This window comes from Crinia signifera, chromosome 8 (genome assembly GCF_055691185.1).
Source record: "Crinia signifera chromosome 8, ASM5569118v1, whole genome shotgun sequence".
NCBI lineage: Eukaryota > Metazoa > Chordata > Amphibia > Anura > Myobatrachidae > Crinia > Crinia signifera.
This window is the reverse complement of record NC_139224.1, coordinates 60,412,486-60,435,104: the sequence shown is the minus strand read 5'-3', so window position 1 is coordinate 60,435,104 and position 22,619 is coordinate 60,412,486. Positions and strand designations below refer to the sequence as shown.

General features: G+C 44.0%; 1 protein-coding gene across 1 annotated transcript in view; it reads right to left on the bottom strand.

Moving 5' to 3' along the window:
• Positions 1 to 11,771: 11,771 nt before the first annotated feature.
• Positions 11,772 to 22,619, bottom strand: part of LOC146026129 (extracellular serine/threonine protein kinase FAM20C-like) — an 87,882-nt gene continuing 77,034 nt past the window's right edge. The window contains exon 10 of the mRNA XM_083156524.1: positions 11,772 to 12,282. Coding sequence (XP_083012650.1) covers positions 12,036 to 12,282 — 247 coding nt within the window. The 3' untranslated portion in view covers positions 11,772 to 12,035. The remainder of the gene's footprint in view (positions 12,283 to 22,619) is intronic.

Below are 22,619 nucleotides of genomic sequence, written 5' to 3'. Positions count from 1 at the left end.
CATAGAGCGCTTAGCATGCCTCCATAGTGATAAAAATGGGAGGAGGCATGGCTTGCACTGAACTCGGGTGGCATTAAATTCCGGCCATAGTGTAAGGTGCATTTAGGTTTGTGGAGTGTAAGGTTAATGACGACATGTGGCATATAGTGCAAGGGGCATTATGATGTGTGACGTAATGTTTAAGGGGCATGGGGGGGGAGGGGGCACCAGTAACATTTTTGGCTGGGGGGAGCAAAATTTATAGTTACGCCACTGCCGGCCGGCCAGCAGCCGGCCCCCGCTGGAGGGGGGTACTCACATCCATATGCTCCACAGCAATCAGTTGCCCCACCTCAACCCCAATTTGCCTCAGCTGGGGTCGGGCATGGAGGGCGTTTGCACAGGAGTGACATGGGTGAGCCTTCACTTTCCGGCTCAGTCATTAATGCTTTACCTTTGTCTCCCGAGCATACCACAGGTGCTGGTCGTGATACCGGAGCCGGGGGGTCATCCCGGAGTCAGGAGCAAGGGGTCTCTCGGGACGCGGAGCCAACTGCAAGGCCAGCGGCTAGACAGGCAACACCAATAGCATCAGCATCGGTCAGCCGCCGGATTTTCACGAGTTCTGCCGTGGGCGAGCATCGCAGCCTTCCCTTGCTGTTACCACTGTTGGGATCGACTTTCAGGGCTGCCGATCCAGCACCTACAGTTTCAACCCCAGCCGATCAAGGGGAAGTGAGCATTCTGGTTGTGAATCGTCCTCTGGTCACTCATCTGCTAGCAGCGATGGGTCGGGGTCCCCCAAGTGCCCGCGGAAATTTGCAAAGATGGTGGCCCGCGCAGTAGCAAAAAAGGTTGCGGGTAAGAAACGCCACAGGAAGGAGGATATGCCTGGTGAGGCTCCCCCTCTTTTTCTGTTAGCCAGGTGGAATGTGAACCACAGTCGTCACATTCCACCTGGCTAACAGAAAAAGAACCAGAGAAAAAGGATGGTAATATAATCGTCAGCTTATCACCCCTTCCCCCACTTTGGGACTATTGGTATTAATACCTCCAAAAAAAGCATTAAGACCTGCTAATTAATTCACACCACTACGAGATATTTTTATATTTTTTTTATTTTCTATATTTGTATAAATGTATGTGTATTTTTCATATGTTTTTTATATATAAAAAGTTTATTTAAGAGAACCGTGTTATCAATTATTAAAACAGCAAGCGCTGGCACACCACCATTTTTATCCTATTTAGTATTTCTGGGTTCTTGACAAAACCCTGTGCCAGCTGCTATTAATTGCGCAACACACACCACTTGTTTTATTCTCTTCATTAAATAAGCGAGTTGTATACTGTTCTGTACGAAAACATCTGGATGCGATAAAAATGCGAATTAATCTCGCACTTTTGGTCAGCATGCCTTAACGCACATAATATGCGATTTCAGTCCCTTAGCGCATCCCATTAAATTGGCGATTTGAAGGAAAAATGCGATATCGCCATTTTGTTGTCTAATTAACGCAAAAAAAAACCAAATCGCAGTCCATAGAATGTCACCCCGCATGTCTTTAAACTGTATTTCAGTGCAGTTTTTGTCCTTAAACTGTATTTCAGTGCAGTTTTTGTCCGTAAACGGTAGTTCAATGCATTTTTCAATGCATCAATGCATGGGATAGATACATTGGGGGAATTTACTAAGGGAAAATCGTAAAAAAAATAGGGGTATTCGTATACAGAAATACACCTATTTTTTTACGAATTCGTATTTTTGGGATTTACTATCACGAAAATACGTAAATTTTTATTCATGGCACATTCGTATTTGGATTTACAAATATGAATGTATATGCCATTGACAGAATACGATTAGGAATTACCATTCAAAAGAATGGTGACTCCTAATTTACCATATTTTGCCGCTATTGGCTGCCTAGTGGCTCCTGATTAGCCGCTAGGTGGCCAGTAGTGGCATTCGGGAGGAGGATCCTCAGGATGTAAACACAAATCCTGCGTCTCTTCCTGTCAGTTTGGTGGTTCGAGCTTTCACGTTTTTTTTTTTGTAGTCCTGGATACCTACTTTGGAACGAAGAGGGCCGATTAACGCCGGAGGACCCTAGTAAGTATAATTTCCTTCCACAGGTATCTCTATGTATATCTTCTGGACCGCACCAATGGACGGATGACAACTACCTACGGGCTCAAGATATGTAAGTATCAGTATGTGTGGGCTCTGTGTGGAATAAAGTTTTATTATTCTGGTGTGACAGTGTGTTTATTTAACTATTTGTATTGCTGTGGAACTACAAGTTCCAGCGGGCCTTTTAATGCCCCACATGCTGGGACTTGTGGTTCTCCAAGTCCCTGCATGTGGGGTAGGCTTGCTGGGACTCATAGTTCCACAGCAATATACAATAGTTTATTCTATTTTTTACACCAAAAGACTTCAGCCTGGGCAGGTAAATTCTGGACAGCCTGACTCGACAGGCTGACTGGTCAGAGGTTAATGTTTTGGCCGTTGGACCTTATATAGTAAGTGTCCACTAGCTGTGACATTACCCTGCTGGCTGGTTGGGCCTGGTGCTGGTTCTTACTGTAAAATACGGGGGACCCCTAGTCATTTTGTCCCCCATATTTTGGGAACCAGGACCGGCCCTGGGGCCTGGCGCTGGTTTTAAAAAATAAGGAAAACCCTAGTTGCTTTTTTCGCAGATTTTTTTGGTACTTGTGTATTATAGCGGCGCCCCCGATGTTGGTCATGCAATGTTTTTATCGCATCGCATGCCATGCAACCGATGGCATACGATGCGATGCGACGCGATTTTACACAACTATTCGATTAAAAATTGTACAAGCACCCTAATGGGTGATTTTAAGAACCCTAATGGGTGCTTACAATGTAAAATGCACCCCCACACCACCCCCCACTATAAACGTGAACCCGAAGCGTGGCGAGCACAGCGAGCCCGCGAGGGGCGGTGGTACGCGTCCTACGACCTTTTCATACCCCCACTATCCAAGTCGCGTGGAGTTGATCTCAAGCCACCAAGCCCGAAGCGGGACGCGTATACCTGTGAAGTTATGCGCGTCCCCTCGCGGACACATCCCCTCGCATGCTGCCACACAAGTGAAAAATCATTCGATGGTCACCGACCATCAAATTATTTTTTTCCCGTTCGCAGATAAAACTCAGTGTAAATTGACTTATTTTCGATGAAGATGGCAGAAAAAAGGTCATGTGCTTTGTCATCAGAGCCGGATTAACAATGCCTATTTGCCACATATTTTTAATGCAACTTATTTATTTTTTCATTTCTATTTCTAAGTCACTATTGTTTTCTTTTATATACAGTACTTCACAGTTTTATTTTATTGTAATAGGTGCACCATGCACAGGACAGCTTTTCTTTTTCTATACTTTCTCTGAATAATTTTTGCCTAGTGGTATCACACCTCTGCATTACAATGGCCTTATAGGCATGTACAACAAATAGGATGTCCTCTGTAATGACATATCATGTCTTGTGCAATTGGAAACACCCCTCTTTCTTTCCAAGAAACCACTGGCAGCATCTTTAGTAATAATTATTGCATTCTTAGAAAATATTACATTTTATTGAATTAGTTTTACATATTTTAAAGTATGTTATTAGTACATGAGCTGATAATACACACTACTAGTTATTGGTAGAGAGCTATCATTCCTAAACTGAAGTTTTTCCAATCTGTGCATTACAGTCTGTAAATAAAATATTCTGGGATGGATATTGGTGTAAAGGTGCATACATTGGCGTGCGCAGCCCATTGTCTTAGGGGGTGCACCATTGGATTGGTGTGTCCATCACCGCCTTCTGGGCGTGTCCATCACCGCCTTCTGGGCGTGTCCATCACCGCCTTCTGGGCATGTCTATAAACATCTAATGGGCATCAATGCAAACAAAATAGAAGGCAACTTATTTATGTATATGCACTTCAGAATGAATTATACCCCTCAAATACACTAGAAATCTGGACAGTGCATGCCAAAAGCATGCTGCAAAAATGTACAATGTAATCTCCATTACATATAATTCTATACACTGTAATGCCCATCACACATTAAAGCCCATCTCACATAATGCCGCACACCATGATGCTTATTCCAAATAGTACCACACATCATAATGCCCATTGCACATAATGCCGTACACAGTAATGCCCATTGCACATAATGCCACAAACCATAATGCCCATTCCACATAATGCCGCACCCCGTAATGCCCATTCCACATAATGCTCATTCCACATAATGCCGCACACCATAATGCCCATTCCACATAATGCTGCACCCCGTAATGCCCATTCCATATACTGACACACACCTTAATGCCCATCAAGCATAATGCCACCTACCATAATGTCCAAGAAATATTATACCACCCAATGAAATACCCATTACACATCATTCCACTCACTGTAATATCTTTGCAGATGGGACTTACATGTTGCTGCCAAGATGGGGAGGTGATACATGTTAGTTGCCCAGGGTGTTTATTTTTAAAAAGCAATCTTCCTCCACCTAGGATAGCACTGGCTGCAGCTGGCTCCTGTTGTGCTGGCACACTTGCAGGCAGAACTTGCAGGTCACGGAGAGGAGAAGTGACCTGACTCCGAGCAGGAGGGAGACCAGGCGGGTGGGAGGTGGGACGGTGCAGGTAGGAGACCAGGCGGGTTGGAGGTGGGACGGTGCAGGTAGGAGACCAGGCGGGTTGGAGGTGGGACGGTGCAGGTAGGAGACCAGGCGGGAGACCAGGTGGGTGGGAGGTGGGACGGAGCAGGTGGGAGATTAGGCAGGCGGGAGGTGGGACAGAGCGGGTGTGCTGTGTGCGCCGTGAGCCCGTGACGTCTAAAGGTCAGAGCGCAGCAGCAATACCCGTTACGCACCCGGCCCCCGTGATCTATCTTTGTGTGCACTCATGTGGGGGGTGCCGGGCCGGCGGTCATTAGGAGGTGCCTGTGCACCCCTGGCACCCCCCGTGCGCACGCCTATGGGTGCATACACGGTGTGATTTGAGCTTCCGATTTTGACTATATAGGCAAAATGCGAAGAAAATTTAGCACAAATTGCAGTGTGTATACAGCTTGCGATGATGATGCTTGCCCCTGCGGGATCGGCATTGTTAGAAAAAACAGACTTTGCAGTCAGGCTAATTTTGACTACATTGTATACATTCTAGTGTTCTAGTATAGCCTAAATCTGCCAGTGTCAAAATATTAAGTAAATATAGTCAAGATTAAATGGTTCTGGGCACAGGGAAGTTCAAGGGAAATCGCATAGTCAGAATTATACACAGCCTAAATCTCACCGTGTATATGCACCTTAACCTCATGCTCTGGATGTATTTAGATTTAGGGCCAATTCAAAATGCTGTTTTCCGAATAAAAAATCATGAATTTACAGCTAATCGCTAAAAGTGCCTATTGATTAAATTGTTTGCAGAAACAGTTTTGTGCCAATTTTACTGCAAATTTCAATTCAGCACCACTAATGCTGCTTTCAGACCGCAAAACTGCCCAGGTATTTTAAAACGTTTCAAAAAACGGGTCTTCCAGCTAAAACCCCTTTCACACCGCATGTCTTTAAACTGTATTTCAGTGCAGTTTTTGTCCGTAAACGGTATTTCAATGCATTTTTCAATGTATCAATGCATGGGATAGATACATTGGGGGAATTTACTAAGGGAAAATCGTAAAAAAAATAGGGGTATTCGTATACAGAAATACACCTATTTTTTTACGAATTCGTATTTTTGGGATTTACTATCACGAAAATACGTAAATTTGTATTCATGGCACATTCGTATTTGGATTTACAAATATGAATGTATATGCCATTGACAGAATACGATTAGGAATTACCATTCAAAAGAATGGTGACTCCTAATTTACCATATTTTGCCGCTATTGGCTGCCTAGTGGCTCCTGATTAGCCGCTAGGTGGCCAGTAGTGGCATTCGGGAGGAGGAGCCTCAGGATGTAAACACAAATCCTGCGTCTCTTCCTGTCAGTTTGGTGGTTCGAGCTTTCACGTTTTTTTTTTTGTAGTCCTGGATACCTACTTTGGAACGAAGAGGGCCGATTAACGCCGGAGGACCCTAGTAAGTATAATTTCCTTCCACAGGTATCTCTATGTACAGTATATCTTCTGGACCGCACCAATGGACGGATGACAACTACCTACGGGCTCAAGATATGTAAGTATCAGTATGTGTGGGCTCTGTGTGGAATAAAGTTTTATTATTCTGGTGTGACAGTGTGTTTATTTAACTATTTGTATTGCTGTGGAACTACAAGTTCCAGCGGGCCCTTTAATGCCCCACATGCTGGGACTTGTGGTTCTCCAAGTCCCTGCATGCGGGGTAGGCTTGCTGGGACTCATAGTTCCACAGCAATATACAATAGTTTTATTCTATTTTTTACACCAAAAGACTTCAGCCTGGGCAGGTAAATTCTGGACAGCCTGACTCGACAGGCTGACTGGTCAGAGGTTAATGTTTTGGCCGTTGGACCTTATATAGTAAGTGTCCACCAGCTGTGACATTACCCCGCTGGCTGGTTGGGCCTGGTGCTGGTTCTTAAAATACGGGGGACCCCTAGTCATTTTGTCCCCCATATTTTGGGAACCAGGACCGGCCCTGGGGCCTGGCGCTGGTTTTAAAAAATAAGGAAAACCCTAGTCGCTTTTTCGCTGATTTTTTTGGTACTTGTGTATTATAGCGGCGCCCCCGTTGTTGGTCGTGCAATGTTTTTATCGCATCGCATGCCATACAACCGATGGCATACGATGCGATGCGACGCGATTTTACACAACTATTCGATTAAAAATTGTACAAGCACCCTAATGGGTGATTTTAAGCACCCTAATGGGTGCTTACAATGTAAAATGCAACCCCACGCCACCCCCCACTATAAACGTGAACCCGAAGCGTGGCGAGCACAGCAAGCCCGCGAGGGGCGGTGGTACGCGTCCTACGACCTTTTCATACCCCCACTATCCAAGTCGGCGTGGAGTTGATCTCAAGCCACCGAGCCCGAAGCGGGACATGTATACCTGTGAAGTTATGCGCGTCCCCTCGCGGGGCTCGCTGCGCTCGCCACATTATGTAAAATCAACTCCACGCCGACGTGGATAGTGGGGGTATGAAAAGGTCGTAGGATGCGTACCGCTGTGCAGCGAGCGCAGCGAGCCACCGAGCCCGAAGCGTGGCGAGCGCAGCGAGCCCCGCGAGGGGACGCGGACACCTGTGAAGCCCGCAAGGGGATGCGGATACCTGTGAAGGTATCCGCGGCCCCTCGCGGGGCTCGCTGCACTCGCCACGCTTCGGGCCTCGGTGGCTCGCTGCGCTCGCCACACTATTCTATTCTCACTCCACGCCCTAGTGGATAGTAGGGGTATGAAAAGGTCAGAGGACGCGTACCGCCGCCCCTCGCGGGCTCGCTGCGCTCGCCACGCTTTGGGTTGGTCTCAATAGCGGGGTGGCGTTAACGGTGGTGGGGGGCCATGAAACCTTTTTTTTTAAAACATATCCAATGTGAAATGGCCATATTGGCCAATTTCACATTGTCATTTTATTTTAACATTGCTGTCTATGGGAAATCGGGTCCATCGCGTCTTTTAACATTACTGTCTATGGGAAATCGGGTCCATCGCGTCTTTTAACATTACTGTCTATGGGAAATCGCGGGCATCGCGTCGCGGTCCCTTATAACGGCCACGACCGACGCGATGCCCCCGATTTGGGGCTAAATCGCGGGCATCGCGACGGTCGGGTGTCCTTAAGTTAACTAAACTTAAGGACAAAATCGGCAGCCCGGATAACTCACTAGTATTCTTATTCCCCCATTGTGGTGCTTTATGATTGTGTCAAGTCTTTTTAGGCTATCAGATGGAAGTAATCTTTTTTTTTTTTAAACATTATTTAAAGTGGCATAAAGGGGTTTATTCTAGTTCATTCTTTCTGACAAAATCCTTCTTAGATGGACAAAACCATGTGCACTGCAGGGGGGCAGATGTAACATGTGCAGAGAGAATTAGATTTGGGTGAGTTATTTTGTTTCTGTGCAGGGAAAATACTGACTGCATGATTTTACACTTCAATATAGATCTCACTTTGAAGAAAAACCCCACCCAAATCTAATTCTCTCTGCACAAGTTACATCTGCCCCACCCGCAGTGCACATGGTTTTGTCCATCTTAAGGTGGCCATACATCAGAAAGATATTGTACCCAATCATACAATCTCAACTGATTGTAAGATGGATTGTATGCAGATTGTGTGCACATCTTATGTACATAATCATACAATCAATCAGCAGATGGATTGTATGACTGATTGTAAGATGGATTGTATGCAGATTGTGTGCACATCTTGTGTACACAATCATGCAGTAGATGGATTGTATGATTGATTGTATGATCGATTGTGTGTAGATTGTGTGTCCAAAAACCACCAAGGACTGCCGGGGATTTCAAGGGAAATTGTACACAATCATGAGCGCAATCGATCTTACGATCGATCTTTCTGATGTATGGCCAGCTTTAAGAAGGATTTTGTCAGAAAGAATGGACTAGAATAACCCCCAAAGTGACCCAAATATATACTTAAGCTGGCCATACATCAGAAAGATTGATCTTAAGATCAATTGCGCTCATGATTGTGTACAATTTCCCTTGAAATCCCCGGCAGTCCTTGGACACACAATCGATCATACAATCAATCATACAATCAATCATACAATCAATCATACAATCAATCATACAATCAGTCATACAATCAGTCATACAATCCTTCTGCTGCTTTATTGGAGCTTCACTTAAACAGGGGGCTGGCCTAGGGGGGGGGGGGGGGGATTTAAAAAAAAATTGCGTGGGGTCCCCCCACTGCTGTAACCAGCACCAGGCTTTAAGAGCCAGGGCTGGTATTAAAAAAATCAGGAAACCTGGCAAATAGGGGCTCCGCTGACTTTTTAAAACCAGCCCCAGACTGGTTCCCAAAATATGGAGGACAAAATGACTAGGGGTCCCCTGTATTTTAAGAACCAGCCCAAGGCCAAACCAGCCAGCAGGGTAATGCCACAACCAGGGGACACTTATTATATAAGATCACATGGCCAAAGCATCAACCCTACCGACCAGTCAGCATGGCCAGGGGCCCTGGGGGGGTGAGGACTCCCCCTCCAGGACTTACCTGACCAGGCTGAAGCCTGGTGCTGTCCCCGGTGACCCTGGGCTGTGGTCACCAGGCTGATTAAGTATAAAAAAAACTGAATAAACCATTGGGTTTTGCTGTGGAACTATGAGTCCCAGCAAGCCTGGAACGCATACTGGGACTTGGAGAACCACAAGTCCAAGCATGCTGCCCATCAATGGGCTTGCTGTGACTTTTAGTTCCACAGCAAAACCAATAGTTAAAGTAAAATGCAATGACACATAAGAAAAATAAAACTTTAATACATACATAGCCCGTACATACTGATACTTACCTATCTTAAGACCGTAGGTAGCCCTCGGTCCTGGTCCAGGGTCCTGGTGCGGGGGTCCGTTATCCGATAAAATCCATAGGGGTACCTATTGAAGGAAATTATACTTACAAGTGTCCTATGGCGAAGTAGTCCAGGGGGTCTTGGCAAAAAAACATAACCAGTAGCTGATGATGGATCACAGGATGGACGGTGTGGTGAGTGTGTAGCCGACAGACGATTTTGTAAACTGACTGCAGTATAGCAGCATCTCTCTCCATTTCAGAAAGGGGCTGGTAGTGACGGCAGCAGACGAGGGTCAGCCAAGAGCTGACCCTCAAATCAATCATCTGTCGGGGGTGTAGATGTAAAATGGGTTTGGTGGTACTGCCCTCTGCTCCTAGCTGTGGTAAATGATATTGCATAGATGGTGTGTATTGGTTGGTTGGTAAAGCTGTTTGTAAATGAAACACGTACTGAATTGCGGTGGGGAACTGAGACTTTATTAGTCGATTGCAGTGTTAGGATTTGGCGTGTGACCAGGAACAATGTCAATACCAAGACTAGATGGAAAAGTCCAGTTTGTGCTTCCACACTTGGGGTTGTGGGGGCAGAGGTGAGGGATATGGGTGGTGGGGGGAGGTCAACGGGGTCCGTTGCCTCAGGTACAGTCACAGACTTGGTGTGCACACGTGCAGCACGTCCGATCACTTGATCAATCCCCCAACCTGCGGGAGCGCGCATTGCACGATTGTGCGCACACGATGTGCACACAATCTGCATGCAATTGATCATACGATCAGTCGAGATTGTATGATTGCATACAATCTCGTTCTGATGTATGCCCACCTTTACACTCATTTTTGTATGGGTCCAAGGGTTGACAATATGAAGGCTGACATACATTAGGTTGACCACTACAGGTCAACAGGGCTTATGTTGACACATGAAATAGGTCGACATGGCTAACGTCGACACAAATCGTTGGATCAACAATGGGAAGGTCAACAGTCAAAAGATCAACATGAGTTTTTCATGTTTTTTTTGTCCAGAATTTTGACGTACGTTGACATGGACACTGTATCAGTGTACTGCGTCCCCTCACTGTGCTTGGCACACTATTACAGTCTCCCTCCATGCCCTAGTGGATGGTAGGGTATGGGCAGTACGGATGGTGTAATGGTTAGCATTACTGCCTCACAGCACTGAGGTCATGGGTTCAATACCCACCATGGCCCTAACTGTGCGGAGTTTGTATATTCTCCCCGTACTTGCGTGGGTTTCCTCCGGGTACTCCGGTTTCCTCCCACAATCCAAAAATATACTGCTAGGCTAATTTGGCTCCCAACAAAATTAACCCTAAAATGTCTGTGTGTGCGTGTACATGTGGTAGGGAATATAGATTGTAAGCTCCACTGGGGCAGGGACTGATGTGAATGGTCAAATATTCTCTGTAAAGCGCTGCGGAATCTGTGTGCGCTATATAAGAAACTGCTAATAAATAAATAAATAAATAAATACTGTACTGCCTGTTTTGAAAAAAAAAAACTTGAAATTCATGTTGACCTTTGATTTGTCGATCTTCCCATTGTCGACCTTAAGGTGGCCATACACATGCAGATTTATCTTCAGATCTGGCTGGTTGGAACAAAAACATGGTAATGGATGAGAGCAAATGACAGTTGACCATTTGCTTGGAAACCATGTTTTTGTTCCAACTAGCCAGATCTGCAGATAAATCTTACTAGTGTATGGGCACCTTAATGCTTGTGTCGACCTTCCATCCCTGATGACCTTAGCCATGTGGACCTATGTCATGTGTCGACCAAAGCCCTGTCAACCTTTAGTGGTGGACCTAATGTATGTAGACCAGTGCTTTTCAACCACTGTGCCGTGGCACACTAGTGTGCCTTGAGCTTTTCTCAAGTGTGCCCCCAGATCTGGAGATGCCCAAACCAGTTCAACTGTTATTTACTGGTCTCTTCTTTTCATGTAAAGGGCCAATGTATTTTATTTTTGTTACCTGTGGGGACCAGTGTGATTGTTTATTATATGGGGGACAATAGGTTTGGTTTTTTCCCTGTGGGGGGGCAATGTGTGTGTGGGGATCTCATGGTGTGCCTTGGCAATTTTAAAATATATGTAGTGTGCCGCAAGGTAAAAAGGTTGAAAATCACTGATGTAGACCTTCATAGTGCCTAGCGACCATAACCCTTTTTATATACCACAAATTATTTATAGCACTTATTTTGAAAAAAAAAAAACACTTTTTTCATAAAAAAACCTGTGTATAACAGCCATTTGAACCAATTTTAGTACCCAAAACAAGTTTATTATAACCTATGATAAACTTCTACAGGCAGAAATACCTATTTTTCACTGCTGGCAACAATTTTCGCAGTAAACCCTTTTTCCTGAATTTGCAATCGGATAGATGATTTGTGAGAGCACACAAACCCATGAAAAGCCAGTCTTCACAACAAAAAAGCCATAAAACCAGCAATCGCAGTAAATTACTGTGATTTCACCGCCAATTGAATAAGGCCGTTTGAGTATTTTGAGTCCTATAACTTTCTCTCCTTGGGTAGTCTGGCCAGGTCTTCATATACCACACGGTGTTGCCCCTCTTTCGTAAAACACTCCTTTACAGCACTAAGGATAAGGCCCAGCCTGCGGTCAAGGGCAATAAGGTGTGGCTCTGATAAGATGGGAGAAAGAGGGTCCATGGACAGGGACTCTCGCATGACATCGCTCAGGCGATATGGATCTGTAGCCAGGAGTTGAAGCCTTTGCAGTGTAGATTTCTTGACCCTACAAAAGAGAATGAAAAATTGATTCTTCTGAGAGTGTATTTTTTTCTTGATAAAAATTAGTTTTACAATACATGCAGATTTTTATTTACTAAACTTAATAATTACATATACAGAAATGCAAAACGATGTGCACTGTATGCTACTGGTTTAAGGGATTGTATGGGCATCCTGGCACCTGGGATGTCAGTGGTCAGAAGACAGACATCGGCATCCTGATGTGCAGAATCTGGTAATTCTGGTAATCTAACCCTACTCCCTAACCCTCCATAGCCAAGTTATTTTAATTTGAATGCAATTTTTTATTTTTTTTAATCATAACATTAACCCTTTATTTTATTGTTGTACAGTTAAGTCACATTGATGCTGTAAGCCGGCAGTGCAGCCTAGACTCCCAATACAAGGGCATCATTAACCCTTGGTGCACACTGGTTTTTTTGTCACTGCAGTGCCTACATTGCAGCCCAGAGCTCCCAATACAGGGCACATTGGTATGTTAGTCACTGCAGTGCCTTCATTGCAGCCAAGAGCTCATAATATAGGGCAACATTAACCCTTTGCTCTACTAATAGTAATATAGTCCAGCATCACAAGGACAATTACATCTTGCATCACTTTTCTTTCCGGTCACTGCTGTATGGCAATGTTTCATAGAACTGCCATGTGTTAGCGCTGCTGCTCTGGGTACTTGTGAGTTATCCGGACGCCCGATTTCAAAATCGGGTCGGATCGGGCACATCGCATCGCATCGCATGCGACCATCGGATGCGATGCGATGCGATGCGATGACCCAATTTTTCCATAGGAATCAATGTTAAAATGGACTGAGTCCATTTTAACATGGAATTCAATGGGAAAAAGGGGTCCTTTTCATACCCCTACTATCCAAGTGGGCATGGAGTTGGATATAAACCTGTGGCGAGCGTAGCGAGCCACCGAGCCCGAAGCGTGGCGAGCGTAGCGAGCCCCGCGAGGGGACACGGAATACTGTCCCCTCGCGGGGCTCGCTTCGCTCGCCACGCTTCGGGCTCGGTGGCTCGCTACGCTCGCCACAGGTTTATATCCAACTCCATGCCCACTTGGATAGTAGGGGTATGAAAAGGACCCCTTTTTCCATAGGAATCATTTTAACATTGATTCCTATGGAAAAATCGGGTCATCGCATCCGATGGTCGCATGCGATGCGATGCGATGCGATGCGATATCGCATCGCATCGCATCTGATTGTATGCCTTAACTTAAGGCATACAATCAAAAAATCGGGCGTCCAGATAACTCACAAGTACCCTGCTCTGTTGCTTAGCAATCATGCAACTTGCCACATATTTTGTCCATTATTGTTGAAAACAATAATATGAGTTTTGAGGTCTTGAAAATGTACTTGAAATACCTGGAAATTAATATTATTGATGTTAATGACCCTATAAAACTATGCGAATAAGACACATTTTAAAAGTTAACAAAAATATGAGAGTTACTAAAAACATGCTCACGTCTAGGTGTGACTGTGAGGGCTGTTTAACGTTCTGACAGCAACCATGAGAGAAGACACATCTTTATATTGAAATGGGGCAGAAATGGTAACTCAATCAAAAATGTTATTTTCTGTCATTTTGTCATCTAATGTGATTGGTACTTTACCCCTAAAGATCCTTTAATTACGATTCTATGTAAACTCCATTGATACAGGTCAAAGTCCCATTATAAACCATGTGGCCATGTTTAGAAGGCAGCAAAAATGTTATTTGCTTTGAACTGGAACTTGCTCCGACAATTTCCAACCTGATTACAAAAGTATGGTATTTAGCATCTATGGAATATATCACAGCTTTGCTACGATACTATAGAGGTAAACCAGACAATACTCATGTACTCTGGAGGGCAGAATAACACATTTACCTTGTTTCACATCAGGAACTGAACTCCTCTAGCAAACAGGAAAGAAACCCTGCCATCATCCATAGCCTCAGGTAGAGTCCCATCTAGGGATGGACATCAGAGGCATGCAGCATGGCTGGCTGGGGATGAATCTGGGGCCAGTACCATCGCAACACCATCAATTGTTTACCATTTGATGATGGCAAACATTCGAGCTGCCATTGAATGGTAAATACACTACCATCGGAACAGAAACATTGATGTTTGAGAACCACCGCTATGCACTGTCCATCCCTAGACCCATCCTGCAGGGAGTATGGGTCATTGGGTTTACCAATATTAGGTTGATATGTAATGGGTCGACCACGGAAGGTCGACATGGTTTAGGTCAACACATGAAATAGGTCAACATGCCTAAGGTTGACATGGATGGAAGGTCGACAATGGCTAAGTTGACAACCAAAAGGTTTTTTGTTCCAATATCAACATGGTTGACATGGTCACCATATCGTGCACAGTGTCACTGCACTCGCCATGCTTTGGCCACGGTGCCTCGCTACACTCGGAACACTATTCTATTCTCCGTCCATGCCTAGTATATTGTACCAGCGCAGGTCTCCACCCCCTTGTTTATATCCTACCAGCACAAGTCTCCACCCCCTTGTTTATATCCTACCAGCACAAGTCTCCACCCCCTTGTTTATATCCTACCAGCACAAGTCTCCACCCCCTTGTTTATATTGTATACTCTTACTATTACTGCAGCTGCGCTACATTTTGCATTAAACTCTCTAATCTCTTTAAGGCCAAATATTCATATCAAAAGGAACAACAATGTGATATCTTAACAAACTTTACCATCTTGCCACATTAACTTGTACGTGTGCAAAATAGTGCATCTGTGCAAATATAGGCATTTGACATCATAAAAGAATAACATTACCTTTTCTGTGTATAAATGAACCTTGTTTTTTGTATTTTCTTTATCTGGTAACTTAAGTTGTAAGTACTTTAGCTAGTAAAACATTTATTTCAGTCTCAGCAAGACATTAGCTCATTGTTGCACTTGTGATTGCACATCTATTTTTAGAGGTATTCATTATACTTCAGACTATAGGAACAGTTAATCCTTGCTGTAGCACTCTTATTTCTGTGTTCAGGAATCAGGAAGAAAGTATATAATGTTTTTGTAAAAATCTGGTCTTTAAATTGCATTATCTTCTTTAAAGCCTAAAGGCCCATACACACTTGGCGACTTTGAGCTGAAAGCCGCTCAAAACAGCAAGTTTGAGCGTCTTTCAGCTCAAAGCCACCCAGTTTGTATGGGCCGGCGATAAGCGGTAAGCTGCGCGCTCCCGCATAATCGCTGGTAAAGCCGCTCATCTGCTGGTATTACCATGTGTAACCGAAACACTGCCATCTGCTGGCAGCGAGTGAAACTACATCTCTGCCTCTGTGTTTCTGTATGTGTGCAAGAGAAAATTACACATAAAGAAACACAGAGGCAATCACAGGGTAGCAGTCTAGCTTTCAAAGCTTTTGCTTTGAACGAACTTAGCTAGTGTATCTACTGTATATGACTCCAGAATTGGACATAGTATTCTAGATGAGGTCATACCAATGACTTATACAGTGGCATTATTACTAATATTATCAGTGTTATTTTTCAGTTGTATATTTTAGATCTGTGTTTGCTAACAATGATGGCAGCCGTTTTATTGTCAAAATAAATAAATAATAATAAAAGGGAATAAAGTATTTCACCCACAAACTCCGATGTTGACATTTTCACTGTTGATTGTCTAACAACATTCTCAAACAACTTGCTATAGTGCAAACCATGGGTACACAGGGAGGGCAGTTACTCAGTATTAACAGTGTGTCATCCCTATGACATGTAGGGAACAAGACAACCTGGCAGTCCCAGGGCTGGAGCATCATACAGTATAAGCAAACCCCTGTATCAAAAAGTAACTCCACGCTAAACATGACAGGCATAGAACCCTTTCAGTGAAATTCTATCTCATTGCAGGCTGCTGTAACTGTTCATAGTAGGGTGCCCAATCCCGGGATCGAGATCATCAGAATTCCGGGATTTGGCCCCCAAAACACTGGGATTTCAATCCTGGAATTGGCATTTCCAATTCTGGTATTTCGGGATTAGACTGCGCAAGCGCAATCTAATGCGGCCCTGTGCAGCGTGATGAGGTCATAGGTCATACTGCGCAGGACGCACAGCCTAAGCCGCCTTGACCCACACTGTCCTGGACATGCTGGCCGCCGGCACCATTAGCTTGCATCCTGCCCAGCTCCTAAAGACCCCACCTACCAACCCGCCTCCCAGAGAACTTGCTTACCCACCCGGCTCCCTGCTCATGGAGACCCCACCAACCCACCCGGCTCCCCGGCAACCAGCAACATCACCATGCCCAGGCACCCACCTGGCTCCCGGCTGCACCTGCCCTGCACATGTAAGTAAACATGCAGGGCATTTTTTTTTTAGGGAAGCCAATGCCGGGATCCCGGTAATCCCAGGATTGAGCATTTTTCAATCCTGAATCCCGGAATTGAAAAAACTGCCCCAGGATTGACTTCCCTAGTTCATAGCAAAGATATATCTAACATCCTATAGTTCCATGGAATTAATGAATCCTCCATCTACCGATAATGCACCTGGTCTGTTATAAAGAATACAGGATGACTGTAGCAATATTAAATAATTGTCATCCATAACAATACTTATACTAATATATTGTCCATCATAATACTTCTGGGTCATATATGAATAGTTCCTCTAACAGAAATATACATATCAGTGCTCTTTATGTTAGCTTTGTTATAAATACCTGTTTGAACTGTTTGCTAGATTGTTACTCTCTATCACATTTCCATCATGTGGTTACATATGTATCCCATCCAGTCTGCTATTCAGTTATTTTATCCCATGAGAAGGATTATTGTTTTTCACTGCATTCCTATTATAGGGGGTTATTCTAGTCCATTCTTTCTGACAAAATCCTTCTTAGATTGACAAAACCATGTGCACTGCGGGTGGGGCAGATGTAACTTGTGCAGAGAGAGTTAGATTTGGGTGGGGTTTTTCTTCAAAGTGAGATCTATATTGAAGTGTAAAATCATGCAGTCAGTATTTTCCCTGCACTGAAACAAAATAACTCACGCAAATCTAATTCTCTCTGCACATGTTACATCTGCCCCCCTGCAGTGCACATGGTTTTGTCCATCTAAGAAGGATTTTGTCAGAAAGAATGAACTAGAATAAACCCCATAGTTACAATCAATTATAACTGCTCTCTTTTCTATAGGTCTTATTTGTACAGTTAGTAGTTTTTCTATACCTTTGTATCTGATAAATGTAGTGTGTGTGTATATCTATATCTATATCCATGAAATGGCCGGCACTCCACAGCTCAGTGAAATAATAATGGCACCAGGTGCCCTCCCTTGGTAACCTAGGTAGGTTCCAATGTATATCGTGGTGGTAGGGCGACACTCCAGCGACTTGGAATAAAGAAGACAGAAGCTTGCTTAAATCAACGTTTCGAGAGTTATAATCTTGTAACCTGATGACGAGATTTAAACTCTCGAAACGTTGATTTAAGCAAGCTTCTGTCTCCTTTATTCCAAGTTGCCAGAGTGCCGCCCTACCACCACGATACATATATACCGCAAATTAAAGCTCAAGGAATTCTTTTTTAATAACTTTCAGGCGATGGACCAATGCTACCTCCCAAACTCCAGCAATTTAAAACCGCCATCGAAATTTGACCCATTGTCCAATAATGCCACCATTAAGACTTTTATGCGAATGGTGGACAATGATGTGAGGGGAAGTGTAGCTGAGGCACCCCATCGTCCACTTAATCTAACAGGTGGATAAAGATCTGTTCTCAAGAATCTAAGATCTAATGATTCCTTGGTGATCCGCCCTGCGGACAAAGGGGGTGCCATTGTCCTACAGGACATCGGGGACTATAAAAAGGAGATCATACGTCAATTAAATGAACCCGGTGTCTATACCAGACTGAGTGGGGATCCGACTAACACCTTTACTAAGGACTTAAAATAACTTCTTCTTTTGGCTAAATACTGTATACACACCTGATATCCCAGGACATTCATGATGTCCTTATTCCATCGTTTCCTTTGGCACCCCTCATCTATACCTTGCCGAAAATTCATAAAGGGGTTAACCCCCCTCCTGGCCGTCCGATAATCTCGGCACGAGGCAGTTTATTCCAGCCAACATCAGTTTTCCTTGACACTCTACTGCAACCACTTGTACAGCAACACCCCAATTTCTTACTGGACACTACCTCTCTACTTAATAAATTAAGCATGCTTGATATTGGTAATGAAGAGGTGTGGTTGATTACGGCTGACGTAACCAGCCTGTATACAATAATCCCACATCATGCGGGTTTAGAATCAGTTAGATCGTTGGTGACATTTTCTGACAAATTTGATGGTGCACAGACAGACGTTTTATTACTGTTGTTGAAAATGATTTTAACCAAAAATGTCTTTATTTTTGATGGGAGTTTCTACCTCCAATTAGGGGGTGTGCCATGGGGTCATGCGTGGCACCCACATATGCCAATGCCTACATGTTTGGGGTCGAAGAGGGTCTATTTTTTTTCAGATGCCCAGATTGCCAGCAAGATCGTCTTTTATACGAGATATATCGACGACTTGATGATAATCTGGAGGGGATCTGAGTTTGAATTCACCCATCTGGTCGATGAACATAACATGGGGGACAGCCCTGTTAAATTGACATACAAAATGGAACGCAAAACTATTGATTTTCTTGATGTTAGAATCTCATTACAGAATGGGAACATGCACACTACAGTATTCTCAAAAGAGATCGATCGCAACTCATTCTTACACAGCACGAGTTGCCATCCAAAGAAATTCAAATATAGCCTTCCGTATTTGCAAATGCTCCGCATTATGCAATTAATGATGATGTAAATAGAGCAGCTGACCAAATGGATGGGCTCATTGATCATTTCATTGCCAGAGGCTATAGGAAACAGGAGCTTATTAATACCAAGTTTAAAGTACTAGATATACCACGTGAACAACTCCTGATCAAAAAAAACCCGAAAATTCTTAATAACAACTCCCCTGGGTCAATCAGTACCATGCTCAATCTGATTTGGTACTCCGTGATACAAGGAAATCATGGCCATTAGTACAGACTGATAGTGACTTAGGTCTCAGCCAGACACAGATCATGTCATGCTACTCAAGACCCAGTAATTTGCGTGATCTGTTGGTACGGGCTGATATAACTAAAAAGAGGATAGGGCTTGATCCCAAAAATGTCTTATCCAACAAACGCCCTGGGTGCTTTAAATGCTCTTGTATCACCTATAAATATCTGCTCCCTGGTGACTTCTTTGTCCACAATGGTTCCCGGTATAACATCAAGGATCACTTCACTTGTGAGACTTCTCATGTAATTTATCAAATCATTTGTCCGTGCGGCCTTGCCTACATTGGCAAGACCGTCTGCAAGTTTAAAGAGAGAATGACAGCCCACAGGTCTGCCATTAGGGCTGCTATCACAAATGGCACTAGTGAGCAGCCTGTGGCACGTCATTTTCTCGAATCTAGACACAATTTACATTCTATTCATTATAGAATGATAGATTGGATAGCTCCTTCCTTAAGAGGTGGAGACAGAGGGGCAGCCCTGCTCTGCCGTGAAGCAATTTGGATTCATCGTCCTAAAAGTGATTGCTCCCTTGGGCTTAAATGAAAATGTTACTCTGTCTTGTTTTCATTGATATGTTTTATAGTCTGCATATATATTGCCTATACACTAGAGTTACATTCCCGTTATATACCTTTGTGATTGTCCCAATGCCTTTTATTGGTTTTACCATTGTATCTGCTATACCGCTGTTGTTATGACTTCATTGTAATGATATGTATACCAATATTGACACAATGCCTTACCCACAGATAATCTGTGAGGTTAATGCCCTTTTCCCACTGCAGCTAAAAAACGGTAAATTGCCGATTTTCAGCGCAATTTACCGTTTTAAGGCTGCAGTGGGAAAGTACCAGAGTTGAAATACCGTTTAAAGTTAAATGGTATTTCAACCCGTTTTTAAAGCAGAGTCCTACACGTTAAAATAACGTTTAAGAGGCAGTGGGAATGCCTCTTAAATGTTATTTAGCCTCCAGGCAGTCCCAGTGCCTGATGAGAACTAGTAGTTCTCACTTTGTGCATGTGTAATGAGTGCACGTGCATAATAAAGAGCTGCTCATTACATATGTGCATATGTAATAAGCGGCTCATTATTATGCGCGTGCACTCATTACATATGCGCAAAGTGAGAACTACTAGTTCTCATCAGGCACTGGAACTTCCTGTACCCCGCATGGACCCTGCATGGACCCCCGCTGCCTCCCCACTGCCCTGCATCCCCTTGCAGGTAAGTACAAGGGGAGGGGAGGTGGGGGCACAGGGCAGGTATGGGGGGTTAGGCACTCTTTACACTTGGGGGGGGGAATTAGGCACTCTTTACACTGGGGGGGTTAGGCACTCTACATTTTACACGGTTCACTGCAATGGGAATGGTACTTAAATGGTATTTAAAACGGTAATCTGCTGCAGTGGGAATGCTAATACCGTTTTAAATACCATTTAAGATTACCAGTACTTTAAACTGGTCTGCAGTGGGAAAGCAGCATAACAGTGAGTCTTATATAACGTGCTGATCAAATGTTTTGTCCACTTTGGTTATCTCATTTGTTCTAAGAATCATTCATTTCATGTGGTGATTTATAATGTTTAATTTTTACAGATGCTGCTTCTGGGTTTCTATGGTTACCCGCTCGTTGCAGACGGAGCTGAGGGAGCGTCTGATGTAGCAGGCGTCTCAGCCTGATGTGGTTGCCATGACAACGCGTCAGTCGAGGATGCCTTGCGATGGTGGCGCAGCCGCTGACGTCACGCACTGCACGGCGGGACCGTGCTCCCAGGGGCTGCCGTCCACTCGGGGCGTGTGGGTTCACAGGGATATAAGGTAAGCTTTTCACTGTCTATACTGTTATCCTGATTAAATTTCTTGTAAGAGAAATGAAACGTTGGCATACGGAGTATTGTGTCCTGTAATCTTTTCTACAAGTCGTCCTGAGTGCCGCACTTTGCACATGTTTATTTCTCCTCTACATTGGATAGTGGATGTGGGGCACCGGACCAAGTTCTTGAACTTTTCACAGTGCCGGGTCATTCTACTAAGTATATATATATATATATATATATATATACACAGAGAATGGATATATAGCGCTAATAAGTCCTCAGTCCAGCAAAAAAAGCCTCTGATTCACAGGGCTATGTAAGCACCAAGTCCCAATAAGACTGCGGCTCCCTCAAAAGGTGACTCCTTGGATCCTCAGGAGTAAAGGAGATCTGTAGCGAATAGATAAAGAGAGGGGCGCTCCATAGTGCATAAAAACAGTTTTATTCAAATGAACAGCAAACAGCAGCAGAAAATGGTCACAAGTTGCTCGTACCAAGTTATTCAACAGTTGTGGGCTGGATACCACATGGTCTAATCAAATAGATGTTACCAGGCCAAAGCAGGTCCAACGGAGGTCCGGGGCACCGTCAGGAGCACAGCCCACGCCGCTTTCCCCAAGGGGATTCACAGTGTGCCGGGAACCTAGGCAGGAACAGACCGCCGGAGGACGCCTGGAAGCAGGACAGCGAGCGTCACCGTAGCCACGCCCTAACGCGTTTCGTGGAACACTTCATCAGAGGGCGTGGCTACCGGGCGCTCGCTGACGTCTCAAGAAGGTGCATGTGGCCAATAGGCTCTCACCATTTAAGATAGGCAGAGCATCTGACCTATCACGTATTGCACCTGCTTTTACCAATCGGGCAATGACTTAGCCCAGATTGACAGGATAAACAGCAAATCATATTGCACATGCCCATTTCAATATAGCATTTTACGAGCAGCACTTTTAACTTTTAAAGTGACTTAGTATAATTTAAAAAACATATAGTTCAGTACACAAATATTACAATGTTTAAAAAACAATTATATATAAAACACTCGGCACTGGATATATATAATAATACATATCGCACATCCTGGCCGTATTGCGTTTACTGTCATTAAAAAATACATTAAAAACAGATAATATAAAAAATACATGGATTGACCTGATTAGATAAATATTTCATAAGGTACAGTACTATCACAAAATTCATATATCATATCCATGAGAAGAAAAAAAAAAAATATATATATATATATATATAGAGAGAAATAGATTGGAGTCACTCACCAGTCTTCAGGCAAAATCAAATGGTTTATTCAGGCAGCATGGCAATATTGGTGGGCATCGACATTTCGGTCCACCTCTGGGACCTTTTTCAAGATACAATGCATGGGTTCATGCCTCACTATT